Source organism: Salarias fasciatus, chromosome 18 (genome assembly GCF_902148845.1).
Source record: "Salarias fasciatus chromosome 18, fSalaFa1.1, whole genome shotgun sequence".
Lineage (NCBI taxonomy): Eukaryota > Metazoa > Chordata > Actinopteri > Blenniiformes > Blenniidae > Salarias > Salarias fasciatus.
Window position 1 is genome coordinate 3,630,471 of NC_043762.1, and position 25,685 is coordinate 3,656,155.

The 25,685-nt window shown below is 45.4% G+C and overlaps 1 protein-coding gene across 1 annotated transcript in view; it reads right to left on the minus strand.

Annotated features, from left to right (window-relative positions):
• Positions 1–114: 114 nt before the first annotated feature.
• Positions 115–25,685, minus strand: part of LOC115405407 (zonadhesin) — a 46,334-nt gene continuing 20,763 nt past the window's right edge. Inside the window, exons 2-21 of the mRNA XM_030114977.1 lie at positions 18,110–18,403; positions 13,965–14,529; positions 13,652–13,848; positions 13,172–13,561; positions 12,230–12,522; positions 11,309–11,574; positions 10,011–10,148; positions 9,688–9,944; positions 9,499–9,583; positions 7,762–7,896; positions 7,402–7,658; positions 6,013–6,097; positions 3,294–3,526; positions 2,560–2,772; positions 2,297–2,453; positions 2,038–2,208; positions 1,859–1,917; positions 861–990; positions 317–481; positions 115–227 (exon numbers count right to left, since the gene is read on the minus strand). Of these exons, the coding sequence (XP_029970837.1) occupies positions 339–481; positions 861–990; positions 1,859–1,917; positions 2,038–2,208; positions 2,297–2,453; positions 2,560–2,772; positions 3,294–3,526; positions 6,013–6,097; positions 7,402–7,658; positions 7,762–7,896; positions 9,499–9,583; positions 9,688–9,944; positions 10,011–10,148; positions 11,309–11,574; positions 12,230–12,522; positions 13,172–13,561; positions 13,652–13,848; positions 13,965–14,529; positions 18,110–18,403 (4,068 nt within the window). The 3' untranslated portion in view covers positions 115–227; positions 317–338. The remainder of the gene's footprint in view (positions 228–316; positions 482–860; positions 991–1,858; positions 1,918–2,037; positions 2,209–2,296; positions 2,454–2,559; positions 2,773–3,293; positions 3,527–6,012; positions 6,098–7,401; positions 7,659–7,761; positions 7,897–9,498; positions 9,584–9,687; positions 9,945–10,010; positions 10,149–11,308; positions 11,575–12,229; positions 12,523–13,171; positions 13,562–13,651; positions 13,849–13,964; positions 14,530–18,109; positions 18,404–25,685) is intronic.

A 25,685-nucleotide genomic window follows, 5' to 3' on the forward strand; every position in this document is an offset into this window, starting at 1 on the left:
AACACTGAATAAATAGTGCTAATAGCGATTATAGTTGGACACAGTTGTTATAATGAATTCTAAGACATTTGAGACATTTTAAAGGCAGCATAACCTTAAAAAAGAAAGAAAACTTGAAAATCCTTGAAAAGGATGGATCAGTGTGTAACTCTTGCTATGTTAAAAAAAAGTTAAAAAAGTGTGCAAAGTTGTGAAGAATTAGAGTTGTCTCATTCAGAGCGTGTCATCTGAAAGAAAAAGACAAAATTAATATTAAAGGTATTTTATGAAAGCATAGTGATTCGATTAAAAACATTGATATATATTGATTATAGACCTTTTCTGTCGTCGTGCCATCTTCACACCCTCCAGCTGTCTACGAACTCCTTGATGCTGTGGGCCATGCTGCCGTCCGGCTTCATCCTGTCATTCTGCCTCCGACCGTCATAGTTTCCACACAAGCCTCCGATTCTTCTCTTATAGATGCTTGGCAGAACGATTTCTGCAAGAAAACAGTGTCAGTCAGCTCATTGTGTATTCCTGTTTCTTCTATAGAAAGATTATCGATCTCAGATCCCGTCCATGATGCTCCATTGACGGCCATTCATCAAGTTAACACAGACAACATGTCCACTCATGTCTTTAGACTGTGGAACAGAACCAGAACACCTGGAAAGAAAAAACACTCCACCACACTGCGAGAACATGCAAACTCCATACAGAAAGCCTGAGTTTAAAATGCTGTGACAGGACAGTGCGAACCACAGCACCATCATGCATTGTAAGAAGAGAATTGACGACTCTCTTTTTTTCTGTGGAATGAAGTGATGCATCCAGCAGGTTCTTAATAGAGTAGGCTGTTGGCTCAGGTCGGCTCGCACCTGCTCTGTTGTGTCCATCAAACTCCACCAACAGGCCAAAGTCGGTCTTCAGGTAGAGGCGGGACCGACGCTCCCAGATGTCTAATCCGCCAGCTGGTGAGGCAGGAGTATCACTTGTCTCTCCATTAATCTGCAGTAAAATGAAGAGACGTATTACTGTAATGCAGTGTATTTCATAGAGGACCCAAATTTGCCTCATCTGCTGATACTTCTTAAATACATTTATTGTGTTCAAAACACACCAACATGACTCTGTGGACGTTTCTGTTGGTCTGAACACGGCACATATGGAAAAAATATATCTTTAACTGTTTGATAGATTGCTAGGAAACTGACACTGAGGGATTCATATAGTGGCTTTGGCCAACCCAGACATTTCATCAACAACTTTAAGAGGGTCAAAATTTTCTCAAAGGTCAAATAATTCAGTATCTGTGAATTGACATGACTCCAAATCCTGAGCATGCTCCTCGAGGAGTGAAACAGACTGACAAAGTAAGACCAGTGGACAGCGCACTTTCATCTGCTTTCAGCCAAAATTGGCAAAATGAGAAAACTAAAGAGACAAAATGAGAATTGGATCATCTCTTGTCATCTTGAGTAATTTCTTGTGGAAACATAATACTGCTCCTGGTGTGACTGCAAGTTTACTAGTCTGGCTTATATACAAAAAGGATAGATAATGTGAAAGAAAAGTACTTTTCCAATTGCTGTTTCAGGAGTTCTGATTTGGACTTTTTTTTAAACGAATGTTGCATTTTGAGCTCAGATACAACGCCATCTATATGTAAGCCAGTGTTGTTTGTTAGGAATCCTTCTGACTCAATAGTGTGAGTCTTCAGCCTCTCCTCATGTTTCCAATTTACCCAGTAAACCAATCCCCTTCCAGCTCCTTCCCTCCTGAGTGTAGTTTGTCCCGTCTCTCCTGTCCGTCTGTGTTCAGTCCTTTGACAATCTTTAGAGGTAGGCAGTAATAACAATAACTTAATGATACATACGGTTAACTTTCGATTCTTCTTGAACATCATGGTGTGATTGTACACTCTGATTTTGAGCTCTTGTGATCTGTGGTGTCTCGTTTGCTCTTCACTGCTCCTGTCTTCATCCTCTTCCTCGTCCTCCTCCTCCTGCTCCTCTTCATCTTCTTCTGAATCTCTGTGTCTCTGGTCTTCTTCACGATGGTGATCGGAGCTGTGGCTGTTAATAACCTCGATGTAGATATCTGGAAGGTTCATTGGTAAGCTTCTGGTCCTGATCAGCACGTACGAGTGCTCTCCTTCAAAGTCATACCTCATCCTATCAAATGTTTTGTACTCAGAGTCTCTATCCATAGTGCACTCATCGAAACCTGTCGAGCAACAAGAGTCAACAAAAACAGAGTGAATAAAATGTGACATACTTTAACTCTATCATATATTCAAAGCCATTTGCAGTACCTGTTGACTGGCAGTAATAATTGCCCTTCTCATCTTGAAGGCAGACGGCATTTCTTCCACACTCATCTTTGTCATCACACTTAATCTTCCCTCTGCCATCATCTTTGCCACATTCACATTTCTCTTGGCAGTGATTGGTGTACCACTTGTCGTTGAACTGACGAGACAGAGAGTCATCATACTCATACAGCATGATTAGGCATTCAGAAAGTAAGTGTTGTAAAATCAAAACTGATGAAGACTTATTCTGAAGTGTAACTCACTTGGTATTTGTTGCCTTTCTCATCCACACACCCACACTCTTGTACCGGCACACAGACGCTCCAGTTCTGCACAAAGCCATCATTGCATACGCAACCGGGCGCACACTGCTCGTTCTCAGTGCAGTCAGGTGGGCCGTTCAGGCTGCTGCAGGTTGGCCCGCAAGCAGGCATACAAGTGGTGTAGTGACTGTTCTCTGGGCAAGAGGGCGCTGGAGACACAGATAGTATCGACTTAAACAAAGGGTGGACATTTACAGTGGGAGCCTTTGATTAACATACTATGTGAATTTATACCAGATAAATTTATCAGTGATTAATTAATTTAAGTAGTAAAGCATAATTTGAGGAAGGAGAGTACACATTTTGAGAAAAAAAAACCCACCCAAAACAACAAAAAAACATACTTTAGGATTCTAGTCAATTAAAATGTTTATCTTACTTGGCACCGCTGCCGTTGTTGTTTGTGGCCCATGCGTCGTGGTTGGTGGCTGTGGTTGATCTGTTGTTGTAGGTTTTATTGTAGCTGTGGGTGTAGGCTGTGGTGTATTTGTTGTTTGTGTTTCTGGTGGAGTTGTTGGTGGAGGGTGTATTTCGACTGTTGTATGTGGCTGAGGTTGAGTTGTTGATGGCGGGTGTGGTTCGACTGTTGTATGTGGCTGAGGTCGAGTTGTTGATGGTGGGTGTGGTTCGGCTGTTGTGTGTGGCTGAGGTTGAGTTGTTGATGGCGGGTGTGGTTCGGCTGTTGTGTGTGGCTGAGGTCGAGTTGTTGATGGCGGGTGTGGTTCGACTGTTGTGTGTGGTTGTGGTGGAGTTGTTGATGGGGGCGGTGGTTGCACTGCGGTTTGGTTCTGTGGCAGAGTTGATGTTGGAGGGTGTGGTTGCTCTGTAGTCTGAGGCTGTGGTGGGGTTGATGAAGGCTTTGGTGTAGTTGTGGGTGTAGGCTTTGGTGTATTTGTTGTTTGTGATTCTGGTTGAGTTGTTTTTGGTCTATCTGTTGTTTCTGATTGTGGCTGAGTTGCTGTTGGGGGATGTGCTCCCCCAGTTGTATGTGGTTGTGGTTGAGTTGTAGACGGAGGCTGTGTTTGAGCTGTTGATAGAGGGTGTAGTTCGACTGTTGTGCGTGGTTGAGGTACAGTTGTTGATGGAGGGTGTAGTTCGACTGTTGTGTGTGGCTGTGGCGGAGTTGTAGGTGGAGGTTGTGTTTGAACTGTAGATTGAGGGTGTAGTTCGACGGTTGTATGTGGTTGAGGCGCAGTTGTTGATGGAGGGTGCAGTTCGACTGTTGTATGTGGTTGAGGTGCAGTTGTTGATGGAGGGTGCAGTTCGACTGTTGTATGTGGTTGAGGTGCAGTTGTTGATGGAGGGTGCAGTTCGACTGTTGTATGTGGTTGAGGTGCAGTTGTTGATGGAGGGTGCAGTTCGACTGTTGTATGTGGTTGAGGTGCAGTTGTTGATGGAGGGTGTAGTTCGACTGTTGTATGTGGTTGAGGTGCAGTTGTTGATGGAGGGTGCAATTCGACTGTTGTGTGTGGCTGTAGTGGAGTTGTAGAGGGAGGTTGTGTTTGAGCTGTTGCTGGAGAGTGTAGTTCGACGGTTGTGTGTGGCTGAGGTGCAGTTGTTGATGGAGGGTGTAGTTCGACTGTTGTGCGTGGTTGAGGTGCAGTTGTTGATGGAGGGTGCAATTCGACTGTTGTGTGTGGCTGTGGTGGAGTTGTAGAGGGAGGTTGTGTTTGAGCTGTTGATGGAGGGTGTAGTTCGACTGTTGTGTGTGGCTGAGGCGCAGTTGTTGATGGAAGGGGTAGTTCGACTGTTGTGTGTGGCTGTGGTGGAGTTGTAGAGGGAGGTTGTGTTTGAGCTGTTGATGGAGGGTGTAGTTCGACTGTTGTGTGTAGCTGTAGTGGAGTTGTAGAGGGAGGTTGTGTTTGAGCTGTTGATGGAGGGTGTAGTTCGACGGTTGTGTGTGGCTGAGGTGCAGTTGTTGTTGGAGGGGGTAGTTCGACTGTTGTGTGTGGCTGTGGTGGAGTTGTAGAGGGAGGTTGTGTTTGAGCTGTTGATGGAGGGTGTAGTTCGACTGTTGTGTGTAGCTGTAGTGCAGTTGTAGAGGGAGGTTGTGTTTGAACTGTTGATGGAGGGTTGAGTTCGACTGTTGTGTGTGGCTGCAGTGGAGTTGTAGAGGGAGGCTGTGTTTGAGCTGTTGATGGAGGGTGTAGTTCGACTGTTGTGTGTGGCTGTAGTGGAGTTGTAGAGGGAGGTTGTGTTTGAGCTGTTGCTGGAGACTGTAGTTCGACGGTTGTGTGTGGCTGAGGTGCAGTTGTTGATGGAGGGTGCAGTTCGACTGTTGTGCGTGGTTGAGGTGCAGTTGTTGATGGAGGGTGTAGTTCGACTGTTGTGTGTGGCTGTAGTGGAGTTGTAGAGGGAGGTTGTGTTTGAGCTGTTGATGGAGGGTGTAGTTCGACTGTTGTGTGTGGCTGTGGTGGAGTTGTAGAAGGAGGCTGTGTTTGAACTGTTGATGGAGGGTGTAGTTCGACTGTTGTGTGTGGCTGTAGTGGAGTTGTAGAGGGAGGTTGTGTTTGAGCTGTTGCTGGAGAGTGTAGTTCGACGGTTGTGTGTGGCCGAGGTGCAGTTGTTGATGGATGGTGCAGCTCGACTGTTGTGTGTGGTTGAGGTGCAGTTGTTGATGGAGGGTGTAGTTCAGCTGTTGTGTGTGACTGTGGTGGAGTTGTAGAGGGAGGTTGGGGTTGAGCTGTTGATGGAGGGTGTAGTTCGACTGTTGTGTGTGGTTGAGTTGCAGTTGTTAATGGAGAGTGTAGTTCGGCTGTTGTGTGTGGCTGAGGGGGAGCTGTTGATGGAGGTCGCAGTTCGACTGTTGTGTGTGGTTGAGGTACAGTTGTTGATGGAGGGTGTGGTTCAACTGTTGTCTGTTGTGGTGGAGGTGTAGATGGAGGTTGTGGTAGAGTTGTTGATGGAGGGTGTGGTTCAACTGTTGTCTGTTGTGGTGGAGGTGTAGATGGAGGTTGTGGTAGAGTTGTTGATGGAGGGTGTGGTTCAACTGTTGTCTGTTGTGGTGGAGGTGTAGATGGAGGTTGTGGTGGAGTTGTTGATGGAGGGTGTGGTTTGACTGTTGTTGGGAGTTCTGCTGCTGTTGCGGTGGCAGATTGTGGTCTCTCTGTTGTCTCTGACTCAATTTGAACTGTAGTCAGAGTCTCTGGTTGGTCAGTTGCTGTAGTCTGGGGCCGAACAGGTGTGTGTGGGTGTGTTTGAGTTGGGATGGAGGCTGTTTCATCGGTTGCTGGAAGTGCTGTATTAGTGGAAGGATTCTCTGTAGGTTCGCTTGTGGCAACAGGGCGTGTTGGTTTAACCCAGTCTGAAACAATATTTTACAGTTTACTTGTGGATAGTCAAATCCGAAAGTGTTTGAAACTGGCACCAAAAGAACCACACGGACAGTATTACCTGCACAGTGTCCACGATGGAGAAACACATCATCTATGGCCACATCGGACTGGTCATTTGAACCTCGTCGTCCTTCATAAATGATCTGAAATCAAGTGTAGACGATGAAAGGTAACTTGTAGATTATGTATATTGTACAGTTATATCAATAGAATGGATAACTGACCTGAAATGCTCCAGTTGCTGTCACATTCACTTGAGCTAGATGCCACATGTTTCCCTGGTTATTTCGTTTCTGCCAGATTGCTTGAGCCTTTCTGTTCTGGTATAAGTAGACGTGGAGGCCCATTGTATCAGCAGAGCCATACATATGATACCAGAACTGCAGACACAGAGGTCCAGAGTCAAAACACTCCGAGCTGATGAGGCGAGCTGTGTCTCCAAGTGATGCACTGTTGGCTTCGATGTAAAGATAGTGGCCATCTAGAAAAAGGACATCATTCTGTCAGCTGTAGCACATTATTCAGTATTTAAACCTTAAAATAACTTGAAACTTGAAAAAGTAGTTGAATTTAAATGTGGAAAAATCTTTCTGATTACACCTTAAAATGAATATGAAATATTGAACATTAACACCTTTTTTTTTTGTCAAGGAGATTAAAAAAATACTTGTAGCTCAAGAATTAGGCCAGCTAGTGTGTCTGTGATAAACTGTAAAAAGAAAATGTTGCTTCTTACCTCCTGTGGTGTGATCTGAAGAGGGACCGGTAAGCATGGAAGGAGTGGAGCCATGATGTCGGGTCCAGTCAAAAACATCAGCGAGGAGCTGATTCCACCGACATAAATCTCTCTCAAAATCACACTGGAGTTGGCATACTGGGGGAAAAAAGTGTACATGTATATATCACAAGCTCACAGAGTGATTCTGAAAATCTGGTGGTGTGAGTAAAACACTCCCGTCATTGAAAGTTTGAGAGGACTGTTGCTGTGCAATTGCTGCTGTGCGTGGGCGTCGTGTTGGCCTCTTACCTGCAGCGTCGGTGCTCGAGGTCGTGGTGGTCTCTGGAGCTGTAGTGGTTGGAAGTGGAACACTTGGGGGAGCTGTAGTTATTGGAGCAGGTTCTGGAGGCTGTGTTGTAATCCCACTGCTCAGCTCTGGAACAGTGCCACAGTGGTAACAGATATTAAGGAGAAAAAAAAAAAAGAATTAGGAACAGCTTCTAAAATCTTCTGCAGTGTTTTAATCAAATAAGTTTCTTACCTGAACAGGGACCGTGGTAAAACTTGACATCGTCTATGGCCACATCTGATTTATCATTGGAGCCTCTGCGCCCCTCAAAGATGACCTGAGTGAGACAGATTGAATTTTCAATGAGTTTATGTAAAACTGTTTTCTGTGAATGCAAAGAGGGAGGCCTCCTGGTTCTGTATTTGACGGGGGGGATTCACCTGAAAGGCTCCAGTAGTTTGGATGTCCACCTGAGCAAGGTGCCACATATCTCCCTGATTATTTCTCTGCCAAAAAACAGCGTCAGCCACTTTGTTCTGGAGCAGGTAAACATGGAGGCCCATTGTGTCTGCCGCGCCGTACATATGGTACCAGAACTGCAGACACTGAGGACCGGAGTCCCAACACTCCGAGCTGATGAGACGAGCCGTGTCCCCGTGTGTGACGCTACTGGCCTCAATGTAAAGGTAGCGACCGTCTGGGGAACAGGAGAACAGATTCTGTTCATTATAAATCCATTTTGAGGATACACAATTGTACTCATCCAATCACCATTTCCTAGTAGACAGAAGTGGCCTTACCCCCTGTGTGGTCCGCCGAGGGGCCAGTCATCAGGGTGGGGGTGGACCCTCTCTGCCACGTCCAGTCGAAAGCATCTGTCAGCATCTGACTCCAGCCACAAAGGCTCCTGTCAAAGCTGCAGTCCAGACTGCAGACTGTAGGGGAACATTGGCAAAGAATGACTTCAAACTATTCAGGCACTTGCAAAACTTCCTTCAACATTACAGTGTCAGTGCAGTTAGCATACTGGAAATGAAAGTCAGATACATTATTGGGTAATAGACAGGGCAATTCTATAAATCACAAAGTGGCTGTGTAAGCTATTACCTATAAAAGTATTTGAGGAATGTATATCTGTCGTGCAATGAAATGGTTATAATACCTGAGAGTACGGCTGCCTCGCCTGTAAGGCTGCTTTGATTAACTGAGTCTGTTATTGCTTCCTCTGTGGGAGGTTTAGTGCCATTCATAACAGGAGGCTGCAGTGTACTGTCGAGGATCGGGGGCTCTGGAGATGTAGTGGTTGGCACTGGGACACTTGGGGGAGCTGTGGCATCTAAATCACCACTCAAGTCTGAAACGGCCAAACAGTGTTAATGAGCAGTCTGGACAGAAGTCATCAGCTTCAGCATGTTTTCAGCGTGTTTTCCACACTCTTTGTGAATGTGTCTTACCTGAGCAGCGACCAGAATAAAGCTTCACATCATCTATGGCCACATCTGACTCATCGCTAGCTCCTCTGCGCCCCTCGAAAATGATCTGAGTGATGAGATGCAGGTTAATAGTTTGCAAAATTAGTATTTTTTTCAGCTTCAGAGGAAAGACTGGTGCTGCTTTTTACTTTGTGGACTGAGAGTTTTTACCTGAAAGGCTCCAGTTGTTTGGATGTCCACCTGAGCAAGGTGCCACATATCTCCCTGGTTATTTCTCTGCCAAAAAACAGCGTCAGCCACTTTGTTCTGGAGCAGGTAAACATGGAGGCCCATTGTGTCTGCGGATCCGTACATATGGTACCAGAACTGCAGACACTGAGGACCGGAGTCCCAACAGTCCGAGCTGATGAGACGAGCCGTGTCCCCGTGTGTGACGCTACTGGCCTCAATGTAAAGGTAGCGACCGTCTGGGGGAAAAAAAGAGTAAATCGGTCAGATTGATCGCATCCTGTTTTACGGTGATTTACAGCAGAATGCTCATTGCCTTAACGCACTGTCATTATGTATGACTGTATGAAGGGAAGTGGCCTCACCCCCTGTGTGGTCGGCGGAGGGGCCAGTCATCAGGGTGGGGGTGGACCCTCTCTGCCACGTCCAGTCGAAAGCATCTGTCAGCATCTGACTCCAGCCACAAAGGCTCCTGTCAAAGCTGCAGTCCAGACTGCAGACTGTAGGGGAACATTGGCAAAAGATTAACAACAACAATTGAGGCGCTTGCACAACTTCCTAAAAAAAAAAAAAAGACAAGCTGTGGCTTCAGTTTCCATTAGAAAATTGCAGTTTCATTATTTATATGGCTGCACATAAATGTTAATGTTCAACTACACTTCTGCTATTGATGCAGAAACAACTGACCCTTGAAAAATATCTTCCTGTGTACTTACCTGGGCGTGAGGGGAGGAGTGCAGTGGTAAAAGGACGTTCAGTTCCACTAACCAGGCCAGGGACAGCTTCTACAGTGAAGTGAGTCAGACTTTTATTCCCACGTATCAGACCAAGAGTTTCAATTATCTTCTTTTTGTTCGTAGTAGTGGTGAACCTCACCTGAGCAGTTCCCAAAGTGGATAGAAATATCATCTACTGCCACATCTGACTGATCGTTTGACCCCCGAATTCCCTCCACTATGATCTGGAAACATGACCAGTGAAGGATTATTTTCAGATGTGTATACACTGGTAGAGCAACGCTGAGAAAATAGGCCGTGTTGCTGATTTTTGTCTTGTCGGCCTTACTTGGAATGGACTTGAGGCGCTGATGTCAATATTCCCCTGGTGCCATTCTGGTCCCTGGCTTTCCGTCCTGGACCAGACCTTTGTAGCTCTATTGTCTTTGAGCAGGTAGATGTTGAGAGCCATGGCTTTGGCTGAACCGTACATATGATACCAGAACTGCAGGCATACGGGGACAGTATAATGGCAGGCTGAGCTCATTAAACGCGCAGAATCTCCATGGGTGACGCTGCTGGCTTCAATGTACATGTAGGAACCAGCTGTGGGAACAGAAAATCCTCGATCAGCATGAGTTCTGATGACGTGGACTCACAGTGGGTTCTGACCTCCAGTGGTGTGGTCCTGGTTTGGTCCAGTTGCTTCTGATGGTGTGGGTCCTGAATGTCTGGTCCAATCAAAACTGTCCTGTATGAGCTGCTCCCAGCCACACAGATGGTCATCAAAGTTACAATTCATGGGGCAAACTAGAACAAAGAAAGTAAACAGATATCTTATTATACATGTGCTGTCTGAAATTAAAGCCAATGAATCCAAGAATGACAAGACAGAGGTTTTTCTACAGCAGGGGTTCTCAACTGGTTTACTTGTGTGGCACGCACACACACACACACACACACACACACACACACACACACACACACACACACACACACACACACACACACACACACACACACACACGTTCCACAATAAACAACATAATAACCAGCTAATGGGGATGTAGAGAGGGAAATATTCCCCTTTAACGCCCAATTAGCTGCATTTTAATTAAAACCAAAACTCTTCACTTCAGTAATTTTGCCTCTTTTAACTGACTGAACCATTTTCGCAAACAAATATCTCTGGGATGTAGTTGTTCTGACACCTCGCTGCACAAACACAGTTGTTATTAACCTCTAAACATATTTTGCATTTTACCTATGTTTCACTGGAAACACAACAAGGAATTAAACTTTCGGTAACAATTTTTCAAAGTAAAAGCCCACCACCCAATGAAACTAGGTAATCAACCCTCTTTAGGGTCACGACCCACCAGTTGAGAATCACTGTTTTAATATATTCACATTCAGTTAGTTACAGTACGTTCACTAAAGCAATATCAAGCATGTACAGACTTCAGTTTTGGTTTGATTGATTATCAATATGTAGAATTAAACCAGGATCAGAAACCGTCCCAGCCCTCATTGCTCTTACCAGCCTGGTCTGGAGTTGGATATGAGGTTGTTAGCGGTGTTGCAGTGCTTTGGTCCTCATCTGGAACATGAACAACAAGAAAACGCCAAACAAAAACAAAAAAGAGATGAGTTCACACTGCAGTCTGTAGCTTCTATTGACAGCTGCTGGATTTTGTCACATCTTAACTACACAAAGCTTCTTTATATCTGCTTGTGAAACTGTGAAAGTAAAGATCGACAGGAAATTTGTCAAGGGTCAGACAAGACTAAGAAAAAAATGAGGTTTGATTAGGAGGGAAAAACAGAAAAAAGGACAGCTTGCATGGTGCTTATAAATCTCTGAAATTCAACCTTCAGTTGCAGCCATTAAAGTCATGTGTATATCCTGCATGGTGGTATTCATGTGCATTAATCACTGCTTCATCCCAGCGTCTGATTGAAGTACTCACCACACGCTGTGCCAATTTCCCAGCTAGGAAGTTTCACTCCTGCAACCTGGCACGCCGCTGCGTAAGACTTCAGGGACTCACAGAGAGTGTGTGGGTCCCCATCAGTGGCACAGTAGTCGTACACGCAGCTATTGAGGTAGACGCCTGGGTGAATGTGTTCATGGCACGCTCTAAATGCGTCCCCGAAAATTGTCAGACACTGATCGTAGGCCACGTTGTTCTGGTCTTCATCACAGGTCGTCGGCTCAGTTGGATGTGCGATACACCTGAGACAAGTCAGAGAGGTTCTTCTATAGATTATCCTCAATATACACAAACTCCCAGCTGGAAATGACTAAAGCTTGTGACCATTCTTTGAATAGACCAGAAACCTGCCGAACCAGTGACCATACCAACCTAGGAACATTTCTTCTCAGAATAAAGTAGGAAGGCTCATCTAATGATATGTAACAGGTTTTTCATACACATGTATGTAACATGATTGGCATCAATTGTGCTGTGAATATTTGAGTTTCTGTGAAAATTATTATGACTTTGAAGAGTCTCCTTGATGTTTTCCTTATTTTGTCATTTTAAAGTCAGTTCTGTTGGATTCTGTTGGTGTTGTTTGACTACATCGATCCTGCTGCCCCAGGTTGGACAAATCCAGACTTGAGTAGTGTTTGCCAGTTTTGTTGGTTTCTGTTCGGAACATTGAAATCACAGCTAATATTGTTAAATTCGGCAAAGTCCTGAGGCCGAACATGAACTCGCTTACGCAAAACTGGTGGTCAATATGGAAAAAGCAGCCAATCTGAAATTCAGTGTGGGCATTTCTTTTTCCATAAGATTCAAGATGAGTTTTCTTGACATTTTTGATGCTTTAATCATGTGGTTTTCATGGATTTGCTTTACTACACGCAATAATAAAAAGTAACATACTCGTTGATGTCTTGCACCTTCCAGCTGTCCCCAAACGAAAACGGATCAGTGACCTTTTGTCCTCCCGGTGTCACAAAGTCATCGTCCTGGTGTCCGGAGTAGGTGCCACACAGTCCGCACAGTTTGTATTTGTAGCGTTCATCCACCTGCAGGAACAGCCTGTTCTCTCCATCTAACATCACTCTCAGGCCGAAACTCGTCTCCAGGACCATAAAGTTGTTCTTCATGTCGACCTTTACTGAGCCGTATGTGCCGCTGGCTGAGTGCGGGAGTGGGAACTGGGTGTCGTTCACCTGAACAGAGAACCAAGAAGAAATGATTATTGAAGTAGTTCAGCTTGTGGAACAAGTTTATCCATCCATCCATCTATTTTTAATCTTGTGGAGGGTCGTGGGAGCGCTGGATCTATGGGTGAGGCCAGGATATACCTGGACAAGTCTCCAGTCCGTCACAGGGCAAACACACACAGGGACAGACAACCCCACACACACACATTCATACTGAGGAGCCAATGAGGTTCACCAATTGACCTCACATGCGTGGTTTTGGACTGCAGGAGTAAACTCAAGCACACACAGAGAGACCATGCAAACTCAACACTGAATGGCGCGGCCCGCTGTGAGGCGAGAGTGCTCGCCACTACTCCACCGTGCAGCGCGTTACACGCACATTCAAGCATGAAATGTAAGTCCGTCAGTGACAAGCTGACTTCCTTCAACGAGCTGCCTCACAGTAATGGGTGAGCCATATGAGCACGAGTGTGTTGGTACAGGAGTCATTACCATTAGCCACTGTCACTACTGAAATAAAATATGAAATAAATGAAAGTGACCTCCAGATTTTTACGCCAAGTAGCAATGACTTATACATATTATTACATTGATCTTCGTCATATTTAAATATCACAGCAGACTTGCGGTGGTGGGAGACATGCATGCTTACAAAGAGCTCTCTGCACTGGTTCAGGGTGAGGTGCAGGTCTTCGACCTGAAGCGTCACGGCTTCCAGTTTGGATCTGGTGGCGTTCTGAACGGAGGGATGCTTGTTGTGTCCGATGATGCTGAACTGAACTGCGCTTCCTTCAACGCAGGTGGTCGTCAGTGTGTAACTGCAGCCGCCCTGGAAGTCGTAGGCCCGGTGGTCGAAGGTGATATAGTGTGGATCTCCGTACACGCTGCAGGTGGCGGGGCTGACGGGGAAGCAACCTTTCAACCCGTCTCTAACCTTGCAGACTTCGTTGTCGCCACATTCCACTCTGCTGCATTGCATTTCATTCTCTCCCATGCATTTGCACTGTTTGTCACACTCTCCCTCCATGAGAGTTTCTCCTTTCTGCAGAAAAAGTGAGATGAATAACATAGTCTGGAGCTCTTACAAATTGAATGACATAGTCATAATCTTGTGTTCATCTGCGGCACTTACCTCATAGTGTTTTTCATTATACCAGCACCCACAGTCTCCTTCTGGGACACACTTCCCCCCGCTGAGTTTGAAGCCAGAATCACACTCGCATCTCTCCTCACAGCTTCCGCAGGAGCCAGGCAAATCCTGGGCGGAGCACACCTCGGGACAGCCATCAGCACATGAATTATAGTGGCTGTCTGCGGCACACTGAGGGGCTGGAGGGCCACAGGGAAGGGAGAAAAGAGGCGTCTTTAACTGTCGTGGTGTCATTATGGTCGTTATTTGACACTATTTCTGAAAACAAAGGGAAAGCGGAACATGAGTTTCATACAGCAGAACGAGGAGTTCCTCCATGCTGGTACAGCTACTCCCGCCTCCTGGCATGTCCCAGTGTAGGACTGTAGGATCTGACAGAGCGCCGCCGGGTCTCCATGGCTGGAACACATGCTAACCAAACAGGCCCTGAAGTAGCTCTCTGCTCCGACAGCTGCGGAGCAGCCAGCGAAGGGCCCCGAGCTGGAGACCAGGCCTCCGCAGTACAGCTCACTGGAATACTCGGCCTCCTGCAGCGGGTCACACTGATCCGGCACCAGCACGGTTTCACAGGAGGAGGGGGCTTCCCCGGCCTGCCAGGTCCCGGCCAACGCCGTGGCGTTTTCTGCAGTCGTTCCATTCGGTCGGAGCAGGTCGTCGTCTTTGAGGTGGTTGAAGTTGCCACACATGCCACAGACCTGACGGGAGTAGCTGGGTGGGAGGGTGACCTGGACTGCACCAGCACTGTCATACGACACCGAAAGACCGAAGCTGGTTTCCAGGCTGACAGCAGCAGGGTTGCTCGTGATGTTGACCACGCCACGACCGAGGCTGAGCGGAAGCTTCCTCCAGACCCCATTTACCTGAAAGAGAGGGGAAAAAACAGGTCAGTACTTCCTTACTGGATGACGGGAGCAGTTTGGACTTACTGTATCTGACAGTTTGCATGAAAACTGAAGATAAGCTGATAAGGTGAACGAGGCCATCATGAATTCCCAGACGTAATAGAGCTAAAACGCTGTACTTTATGAGTAACTGGGGTTATCAGTAGAGCAGTCTGTAAAGGTTGGAGCTAGGTCACTCACTAGACATAACAGAATGCTGGAGAGGTCAGCCTTTTCACATCATCAGTACGAGGCTCAGGAATAATAATGAATGATAACTATCACAGTTATGAAATATTCAAGAGAAGCAATATGGATTTTAGCATTCAGACACATTCATTCAACATTTAAGAGCAGCTTTGATCAGTCAGAGCAGGACTGTGCAGCTGTGGTTACTGTGGGACCAGACTGGTTCATCCTTTCATTCCAAGGTCAGTCACTGACATATGGACTTCTCTCAGATGACTTCTTACCATGCTTGGTGGTCCCAAAGCATTTCAAGCTATTCGCCACCCATTCATACACACTCACACACCGCCAGTGAGGCTTTCCCGCCTCACACACCCTCAGGAACAGGCCGTTTAGCGTCGGTCCAAGGTCACGTCAACACATGGAGACACAGAGCCAGGAATCCAGCCCTCAGTGCTTTGATAGCTGTTCCTGTATGTCTCCCCGATGGAGGCAGAGCAGGGAGAGTTGGCTGCAGGAGTGTGTGTGAGTGTGTGAATGTCGCTGAAGGTGAAATGTGCCTTTAATGTTGAGAAAAACTGTAACGTGTTACTGCAACAGTCACTTTTGGCAATAACTTGCGAGTGAAGTGAACTTTAAATGATTAGTCTCTCCCTGCTATGCCCACTGTTAGCAGGAGTGTGAGCCACAGCTTTAGTCCTAATAGTTACCATATAAAACCTGCTGTTTTCATTAATCCTGAACTAACTGCCGTCTCCTGAAGGCAACATGAACGATGTCTGGCTGTCAGGACACAAACACTGCATCGTATCCACAGTGACATTGTGCAGCACTACATTGACTGAGTTTTTCCTTCATCAGGACCGTCTGCATGTTTGCAAGTAAAAATCTGACTTTACTAATGACAGACCCAACCAGGCCAAAGTCATGTGTGATCACTGTCCTTTTCACTCATTATATTATTCCAAGCTTTGTTGCTGTTTTATCCTTTTTCACTCAAACACCCATCATTGGACATATATGGACCCAGTGGACCATGAGATTCTTCTGTCCCGCCTTGAGAACTGGGTGGGAATTCAGGGATCTGTCCTTAAGTGGTTTAGATCATACCTAACAAATAGGACTTTCAGAGTCAAAATTGGGAGTGCTGAGTCCACGCCAGTGCCCCTTAAGCATGGGGTCCCCCAGGGCTCTATTCTTGGCCCTGTTCTTTTCTCCCTTTACCTCCTGCCACTAGGGTCCATCCTGCGTAGCCATAATGTCAGTTTTCATTTTTACGCTGATGACACACAAATATATGTCCCTTTAAAGCAAGATGATTCTTCAGCTAGACAACTTTTGACATGCATTGAAGAAGTTAAATGTTGGATGACCTTGAACTTTCTTTGTTTTAATGAAAACAAAACTGAAGTCCTGCTATTGGACCCAAAACATTGATCTTCTCCTCTGGATCTGGGTCCCTTGGAACAACTTATTAAAGAATCTGTGACAAACCTGGGGGTGAAACTTGACGGCTCCCGAAAGTTTGATGCTCATTAAATCTGTGGTGAGGTCCAGCTTTTTCCAGCTTAGACAACTGGCAAAGGCAAAACAATTTGTTCCCCAACATCTATTTGAGATTTTAATTCATGCTTTTATTACAAATCGCTTAGATTATTGTAATGCACTTTACATTGGGCTCCCTAAATGGTCCATTGCTCGACTGCAACTTGTTCAGAATGCTGTTGCTCGGCTTTTAACAGGCACTAAAAAGCGAGAGCACATTTCACCAATTTTAAAGTCCTTTGGCATTGGCTCCCTGTTTCTTATCGTATTGATTTTAAAATTATTTTACTTGTTTTTAAACGTCTTCATGGTCTCGCTCCCCAGTATCTCTCAGAGTTGCTGCAGCCCTATGTCCCGGGGCGCAATCTTAGGTCAGCAGGCCAGTCCTTCTCTAGATACGGATCTTCGAACTAGAGGAGACCGTGCTTTTGCCAGTGTGGGTCCAAATCTATGGAATGATCTACCCTTGTATCTTAGACAGATAGACTCACTTCCTGTTTTAAAGTCCGCTCTTAAAACTCACCTTTTCTCCCTGGCCTTTTAATACAGGAAGAGTTGTTTGACTTTTTATGTGTCTGTTATTTTACTATTTTATTGTTCTTTTTTACTGTAATTTTATTGTGTTCAGCACTTTGGTCAGCTCTGTTGTTTTTGAAGTGCTTTAGAAATAAAGTTGGATTGGATTGGATATATTTGACTTTTTTAACTGAACCCTGACAACACTGTGGAAGACTGCTATAGTAGAGAAAACATGCTATACGCGTGTTTTTATAATTTTCAGTCCAGTGCTTTTGGATTTCACTTGTTGTAAATATAATTTCTTGAATTTTATCCATTTTTGAGTCTCTTGCCAAAAATGGCAAGAAAAGTGTTAAAAAACTGATTTAATGACTCCCTTCCCCACTCCAATGGATCATATGAAATATTTAGGGATTACTCCGAGATCTGAGTATTCTCTAAATATTTCATATTTAGGGATTACTCAGAGATGTGTAATCTCAACTCAAACCACAGATGACTTCAAACGTTGGACCAAACTGCTGCTGCAGTTAACCTCAGAAAAAGACTTTATCTGAGGCTAACTGGAATCATTATGGGTGAGCAATGCCTTCAGTGATTCACATTCATTCTGCGCTTCAGTCGAAGAGTGGCTTCAAGGCTCCAGCATTCCTCTATTAGTTCTTAGCAAACGGACTATCCATAAGCAACACACCAAGAACTCAATGCTAAGAACTTAAACCGGGGGGAAAGTCTTCTTCCACAGAGGAAACCTTTGGTTTGATGGAGGGTGAAAGTGGGAGTGACGCGCTGCGATAACGACGACGCTTGTGTGTGAGCCACACCCCAGGTCCCGTGGACGATCCACTCTACAGCCGAACCATCAACATAGAAAGGCCATCAGGAGAAAGAAGCTGACCTCCATCGATACACCAGATCAACCGGCCTCGTCCGGTAAACCTCCTGAACTGAGGAAGAGGGCTGGACAGGGAGGGAGGCGTCTCCAGAGACATGAGAAGCTCGGTGTCTTGGTTCATGGATGAATGAGCATGTATAGATTCACCAAGTCTGTTTTTCCACTGGAAAACATTAGTTCTTCTTTTCACTCTTGTGTGCTCTTTGTCTCTTTCTTTCCACTGAAGTTTGATTGTCTTGCCAACAAATCAATAATAAATCCATAAAGTTTTCCACAGGAAGTTTATGTCCAAACATGTCTTTAGGCTGTGTGGCACCATATGACACTGAGAGCTCTCTCTGAAGGCCAGACAGTCAGATAAGACACAAAAAAGTGATGTGGAATAAATAAGGGATGAAATCAACAGCTCACCACGACCCGCTGCGTCTGCCGGTTCAGCAGGGACACTCTGACGTCCCCCACGTCCACGACCACCTGCTGGACTCTTGGCAGAGACGCGTTGCCGTCCCGCTCATTGACCACTTCCACGCTGAACGTTTGCAGGGCTTCAGCGGGCGAGCAGGTCTTAGCCAGCACATAAGTGCAGGGGGCCGCGAAGCGGAACAGCACTCCATCAAAAGTGCTGCCGTCTGTGTGCTGGTGCACCGTGCACGTCCCGGAGGAGGCGGTCCCTCCACGACCACCACAGGTCCGGCCCTCGGGGCACTGGGAGGGAGAGCAGAGGAGCTGGCCGCCAGAGCACAGGCAGCGGGAGGACGCATCTGTCCAAAACTCTGTGTTGGACTCACAGCGGGGCCCTGTGGGGGGGTTTCCAAGACAACAATCGCTTTACAACCACAACACCATCTGGACAGGGCAGCGCATTAGTTGCATTAATGGATGATCATCCTTATTATGAATTTCACAACATCATTCTGTGTGATCTTTACAGCTCAAACAGTTATTCACACAAATAACAAGAAAAAAAAAAACATCTTTGTTAATTAAACTCCAAGTAGCTCCGAGGCTAAAGTTAGAAATATGCGTATTATGCTGTATACACTCACCACATGAGCCTCTTCTCACACCTATCTGTTTAACCTGGATCTCTTCCTCTTTGGATGCTGCTTCAACAGCTTCAAACACAACCTGACCATTACCGAAGGAAACATTCAAACACAAAGATCATAGTTCAGTCAGTTCAGATGCATATCTCTGGAAGTGCTTACAGCAGCAGTATTGTCTTCGATTAGGCAGACACGGATTTGGAGAGTTACGTAATTCTGACCTGAGTTCCTGGCTCAGTGACAGCGAGCGGCACAGACACTTGTCTCCATGCGTCTCTGGGGACGGCAGGAGAGGCCCAGATTCCTGCTTGTCCAGCGTCGCTTTTCAGCCAGAGCCGGAGCTCGGAGCCGCCGGCTGCGGCTGGACTCAGGTACCAGAACTCCACACAGGCCTCTCCTTCAGTCTGCAGCGGAGCGCTCGCTAGAACAGTCACCGGAACATCCTCCGGAGCTGAAACGCAACACGCAGCTCATCAGACGCTCTCAGCGTCAGCCACAAAAGTGACATTTTCAGCCGTAGCTTGTGAACAGCAGACTTTGCCTTTGTTGTTGCTATAAAACACCCTGTGCATCTGCTGTGCTGGAGTTATTATTAAATGCAAATGCAAATAGCTGATTGTGTGAGTGTTTTGTGCTGGATTTGAAACTCAAGTGTAGACTCTTTAGTTTGATTGCCCCTGGGAGAACATGCGGTTATAAAAGATTATTGGCCTACTTCAGGTCAATCAGTGATAATGCAGCGATGCGCACATACAATCACAGCCTGTCTGTAGATTAAAGCAGAACTGTGAAACAGCGTCTCAAATTCTCAGTGGAGGTGGGACCGAGTCCAAGATATCACTCTGGAAAGCCATTACAAGTCAGTCTAGACAAGCTAATAAAAAACAAATCGCACTTTTCATTCATTTTACTAAATTCAGTTAAAAAAAAAACCCATCTATCTCCAGCTTATGTCGTGTTTGAAACAGAACCTTACCTGCTCTTATTTGGCTCTTTGTCCAGTCACAATTCAGTTTGGCTTCTGTGTGGGAGAAACACTGTGTAACATATTCTAAAAGAAAGAAAGCAGTTAAATGTTGCATTATATACAATCTAAATGTAAAATCAAAGACAAATCAATGAAGAACTGACATACCCGAAGTTTTCCTCTGCTCTGGTAAAGTGACGAGTGAAAAATCACCTCCAGCTCTGGAATCAAACATATTTAAAGCTAAAGTCAATCCTTACCAAAAAAAAGAGTGTTTTTTTTTGGGCTTCATAAATAGTTATCTGCAGTACAACAATTTCCCTAATCATCGGTTTGGCAGAATTTCAGCATGAGAAAGTTGAATCATCTTGAAACCCACCTGCACTCAGTTGCTGTCTGAGTTAGAAAGAGAAGCAACACTGTGACCGACAAATCTGTGAGGGCTCCTCCAAGCATATCTGATCCTGTAGCAGCAGCCTGCAGCTGCGCTGCCGTCTCTAATGCTCTTTCTGTCTTTTAAGGCTTGAAGAATGAGCGGAGAGCAGTAACTGTGCCAGCCTTTTCTGTGCAGCTGCAGCTTTATGTGACCCTTAAAGATCCAACACAGAGCTGCAGGCCCCTTGTGTTGTCCTCATTTATCCTCCTCCCCTCCCCACCACGCCCCCACACACAGGTACACCTCCGCGGTGGGAGTAGATCGACCTCCGGAGGACATGAGAAGGGGGCTGGATGGGGTCTGTGGCGTAACGCCACACGGTTTCAGTAAATGATGATAGGAGAGGTCAGGGTTGACTGTTCAGTCATAAACGGCAGCGACGCCAAAGTAAACTCATTTATTAACGTTGTTTTACAGTAAAGCCTAATAAACCCTCAGAGAAGCACTTCTTCTTTTCCTGTCAAACTCCCCCCCTGCATCTTGTTAGCACACTTTATTGAAGTAGGTCAAATTGTGATTATCTAAAATGTGAAATCTGTATGAATGTAGAGTGTGATTTACGCTCCACACCATGTTTGATACACTCTTCCTGCTGTGTCAGTTATTGGATGAATTTTCGTGCTCAGCTACAGATTGACTGAACATGTGGATTACAGGAAGGAGGATGCTGGCTCTCTGGTGGATCAGGTGTTAAACTTGGGACAGTCCCAAGGTTCAAGGCTCAGCTCATCCTCTCGTCCTGCAGTCGAGTCAAAGTGTCCTTGAGCATGACATTCAAAGCTTCAGTTCACTAAGATCCTGAGAAACTCGTGCTGCGTTACAGGACAGATCTCGTTTTCAGTTTGCTTATGATTTGGTTCAGGAAGAATCACGACATGCATTAGACACAGTCTGCACGAGAAACCTGCTGGAAAAGAAATGAATTATTATTAGTATTTCACACACACACACACACACACACACACACACACACCTCTGAAATCATGCATGTGACAGAGGTTAGCTCTGTCCCAGCAGACACTGCTGCTATCAACCGGTGATGTTAAAATATTTGAAATTACTGCATTTGACTAATTTTGTCTTAACTGACAGTGTTAGCCATCTTCTTCTCTAATGTATTGCTGTTAGCAAACCAAACCGCTGCACTACTGCCGCCTTCTGGACGCGAACATTACACATCCAACCTGATCCGCTCTCTGCAGGAGAAAATGAATCTGTTTATTTGGCTGATCTGAAACACGTTCCACATTTATAAAGAGAGTTATTCTGTTTCTCTGACTAGATCAACATCCACACTGCACTGATAAACACTCGGGCAATGAACACACTGCACAGACTGTATGTGTGTGTGTGTGTGTGTGTGTGTGTGTGTGTGTGTGTGTGTGTGTGTGTGCCTGTTTCTTTAACCTTCAGTTGATGTAAATCCCAAGATGCACCTTGCTCAATATGTGGGTGTGACTGATCAAGTAAAGTACCTTGAGACCACTGAAGTGATAAAATGAAGTAGGAATAACATCAAGCAGAAATAACATCTGGATTCAAATCTGAGTTTCCATGTTACTTCCATTCCACAGAAACGGCCTGTGTGTGTTCAATAATGTCTAAATACCATAAAAAAATTTAAAAAATACTATTTTCTTTTGCCAGATGGCACTATGAGCCTTGGCATGATGAACTTTGTAGAGATAAGTCAAAACCATGAGCAAAAAGTGTCACCTTATGCAATCTGTATTCTTGAAACAGTACAGCTTGTGTACAGCGTGACCTGATAATGTAGATATCAGAAAACAGGCGTCAGGTAGCGCCTGTCTGCCAGTGTATTTCAGTATGTGTCAGCCAGACAGCATGAAGAGGTGTAATGAAGGGCGATAAGAAAGGCTCATTGTACGGGAGGCGCTGCCTGAGTCACCTATTGTGACATTCCTGAAGTCCTGTCGACTTGTGTCAATAGAGCGGGTGGTCCAAAGCAAATATGCAAAGCCTCCTAACCCTTTTAAACCTCAAAGACAGGCTTTGTGAGGGCCTAGAGAATAAAAGCTTTCAAGCATCTGCAGTATTGGTTTGCTCTGCTAACAGAACGGTCTTTTTGTGCCTCCTGTCAAAGATAAGGAAATACAGTGAATATCTTACAGATAACAACTCATGGCTGTTGTTTCAGATGCTGGATGCAGAGTTTCCCAGTCCTGGTAGAGGAATGTTTTCCTTTCTAAATGAACGTCTCATCTCCAGTCTCTGCAGGGTGTGAGCACTCCTGACTCCGGTGTGTTTCAGAGCAGTAAGCCTCCAGGATGAGGGCTGTTAACACTGATCAATACCGCAGGAGGGAGGTGACTCGTACCCTGACACAGCGTAGATCTGTACACTGACAGAAGATCGGGTTTCCTCAATGTCAAGTCATTTGATGGAGTTTCCGTTCACTGGCAGCTCCACACACACATTACTGAAATGTACATGCTTGAGTTGATTGAGTTAATGTTTTGTCCCACTGGGTTACTGATTGCCCTTTGCTCTGTACATGCTCAGCTCCTGTAAGCTGAACCGGAAACCTGAGGAGGCATGGGAGATATCAGGGAGCTTTTCTTTCACTGTATTACGGTGTTATCTGCTAATTGTCAGTCTGTCTGATGCGCAAGGTGAAGTTCTTCCACTTCATGAAGGCATGCCGCCATGTTGCATCTCGATGCCGCCCCACAAATTAAACTGTCGTGAAGCACTCCAAGGGGCAAAATACAATTACATTACACAAAACAACCTTCTAACCTTCTGATGAGGTTAAAAATTGAAAGGCGTCATAATGAAAACGCTGCTCAACCACCTAGAAATCCATAAACCCATACTTGCCCTCCTCGCTCCAGAGTGTCTCCAGCCGATAAATAAAGAGCCATTAATAATGAACCTGACCTATTGGAAGTGGTAGAAAGAGCAACAAGGGGCCAAGACAAAGTACTAAGCAATATACTTTAGGCCTTTCCAAGGATCGCAGATTCCCTGATCCATGACGAACAGTTAATAAGCCTCAGCTATTTATATCTCCTCTTTCCTGGCTCCTCTGTGCTGTATGTGAAAATAGAACACCAAAGTAAGCAAAGGTAGGGGGGCAAAGGCTGTTGCGTGATCTGTTTAGGAGGACCAGTGTACCATTAGCAAAGCATGAAGCAAGAAATGATTACACAGGAAGCAGAGGAGTGATGGAGATGGAGGTGATTGGGATTGGATTTTTCCTGATCAGTGTCATTAATTCAGTCTCTGTGCTCCTTGAGATTGTTGAAAAAACATGTGTAAACCAGATCCAGACCGGATCCTTTCAGAGCTAGTCTGATTCAAGACTGAAGTTTAGAGGACTACAGTTTGAAATGGACTCACGCGTTCCCTCTTAAAGGATGTAAATAAATGGAATGGTAGACAGTTGCTGTGACGTCTCTCTGTGACACAGTCCACAAGAGCCTTGTTTGCAGGGCTTTATAATGAGGTACCTCATGGCCACTGTTTGGTCTGTACTGGATGCAGAATACTTCAAATTAACTTAAATAAACCACTAGAAAATGTAACTTGATTAGAGATTTGTCACTTGAGCATAAAGGATTCAGATGACAACAGTCATAATTTCTCGAATGGCCAAAACCTCCCCGGGATGAAGAGGCAGGAGAAGAGGGATGACTTCTCACAGTTTAAAGGTTTCCTGTTAGATTTTTCAGAGAAAATAAGAAGAAATACACATTATCAAAAGAAAAAAGAAAGTAGAGTTTAAAACAAACCATTCAGCCTCTGTGCTAAAGTCAGCAAAACAGGGTTGTTGGGCTGATTCCAGCAGACTGTGGGTGAAGGTCGGTTACACCTGGATAAGACACACCGGGATACGTTACAACGGGACATGTTACCTCGTTACAGTTCACACTGAGACAGGCCACACTGGGACAGGTTACAATATTACAGGTTACACTGGGACAGGTTCACTGTTAAAGGTTGCAGGACATGTCACACTGTCAGATGTTTCACTGGCACTAGTTACACCGTTACGGGTTACACCAGGACAGGTTACCCTTGTCCATCACAGAGACATTCACAGGACCTTTGGAGACGCCACTAAGCCTCCACTGCTTGTTTTTGGACTTTTGCATGAAACTAGAGAAATGGAAGAAAAACCAAACATGCACAGGGTGAACATGAAAACACCCCCCGACTGGTTTCCCATGAGGCAGTGGTCCTAACCGGTGCCTGCACTGCTGTGTGGACAGGAACCAGCTCTGACAGCAGAACTCATTGAGAGTGTAAATCTGGTCAGAAAATAAACTTCAGTGGGAATAATAATCTGAACCATTGCGAGAGTTGCAATTTATATTCAAAATGCACTTTTAAATTAAAAACACCAAAACTACAACAGCAAGAGTTTTCATCACCTCTGGATCCTGAAAGCCGGAATGTGAATGTTATTTCTGATGCATTAATAAGTGCCGTTGCTGCATTCTACACGTCCTGTCAGGCTCAAAAGAAGAGGAAGCGCCGCTGTATTTAGCAGTCTGTTCGTCGCCTGGGGAGAGCTTGCCCTCGTCTTGACAGAAGCTCTTTGGGACACTTCTTTGATGCTTTTGTCAGAGTTCACTTCATCCCGAACCTGCCCCAGAGGTCACCTCGGCCAGAAAAAAGAGAAAAAAATCAATCCACGCTGCAGCTTGTAATCTAGGAAGAGGTCGCACGGTGCCACATGGAAACACCCTGCGCCTCTCCTCCAGGCGGCTGGCGTCTGTGCAAGCCTGCAGAAGTCCTCGGGTGCAGCACCGAGCCAAGGTCGCGGCTGGCGGATAACACTCAGCAGAACGAGGCAGCTTCTCCTCAAAGCGCCTCGTTCATGTGCTCAAGTCAGATTCATCAATATCCACAACAAACAACGGCCGCCGTTTTGCTTTCTGACATTCGTCCAATGCAGCGTCAGGACTTTTCCAATGCTCCGGCAGAACTTTCATTCATGTAGCATCTTTTAACATGAGCCCTTCAGCTTTTCTGTTGATGCTCCCTTTCTGTTGTCTATACACTATAAATAGCTTTTTTTTTGAAGCAGCTTTGAAGTATGTACACACAGTTTAGCATTTTCAAACTCGGCATGATGTCTTTTCTCCTCTGTGAAGTGGATGAAACGTAACATATGGCCTTGGAAAAGCTGCAGAGCTTCGAGTATCAGTCAACCTGCTGGAGAAATATAGAGCTGAAATGATATCGGGACCTGAGTGTTGAGGACATACGTGGCAGCTTAAGTGGGTCTATAACATTGCACTTTAAATCCCTCGACTCTTATAGGCATATTTTTACAGGAGCTGCCATTTATAGTCTTTCTGCCAGAAAATGACCTATTTTCAATGAGGTTTGGAGAACGAAGGTTTATCATTGAAGGGTGAATGAAAAAGCTCCTCTATAGAATGTAAAGTGGGTAAGGTATAGGTTAAAGCAATCTTTCCATCCCTCCAAAATGAAATGAGCCTATCAAAACAAATTAGGCCTTGATACGCAGCGTCTCTTTAATATTCATTGAATTATTTGACTTGC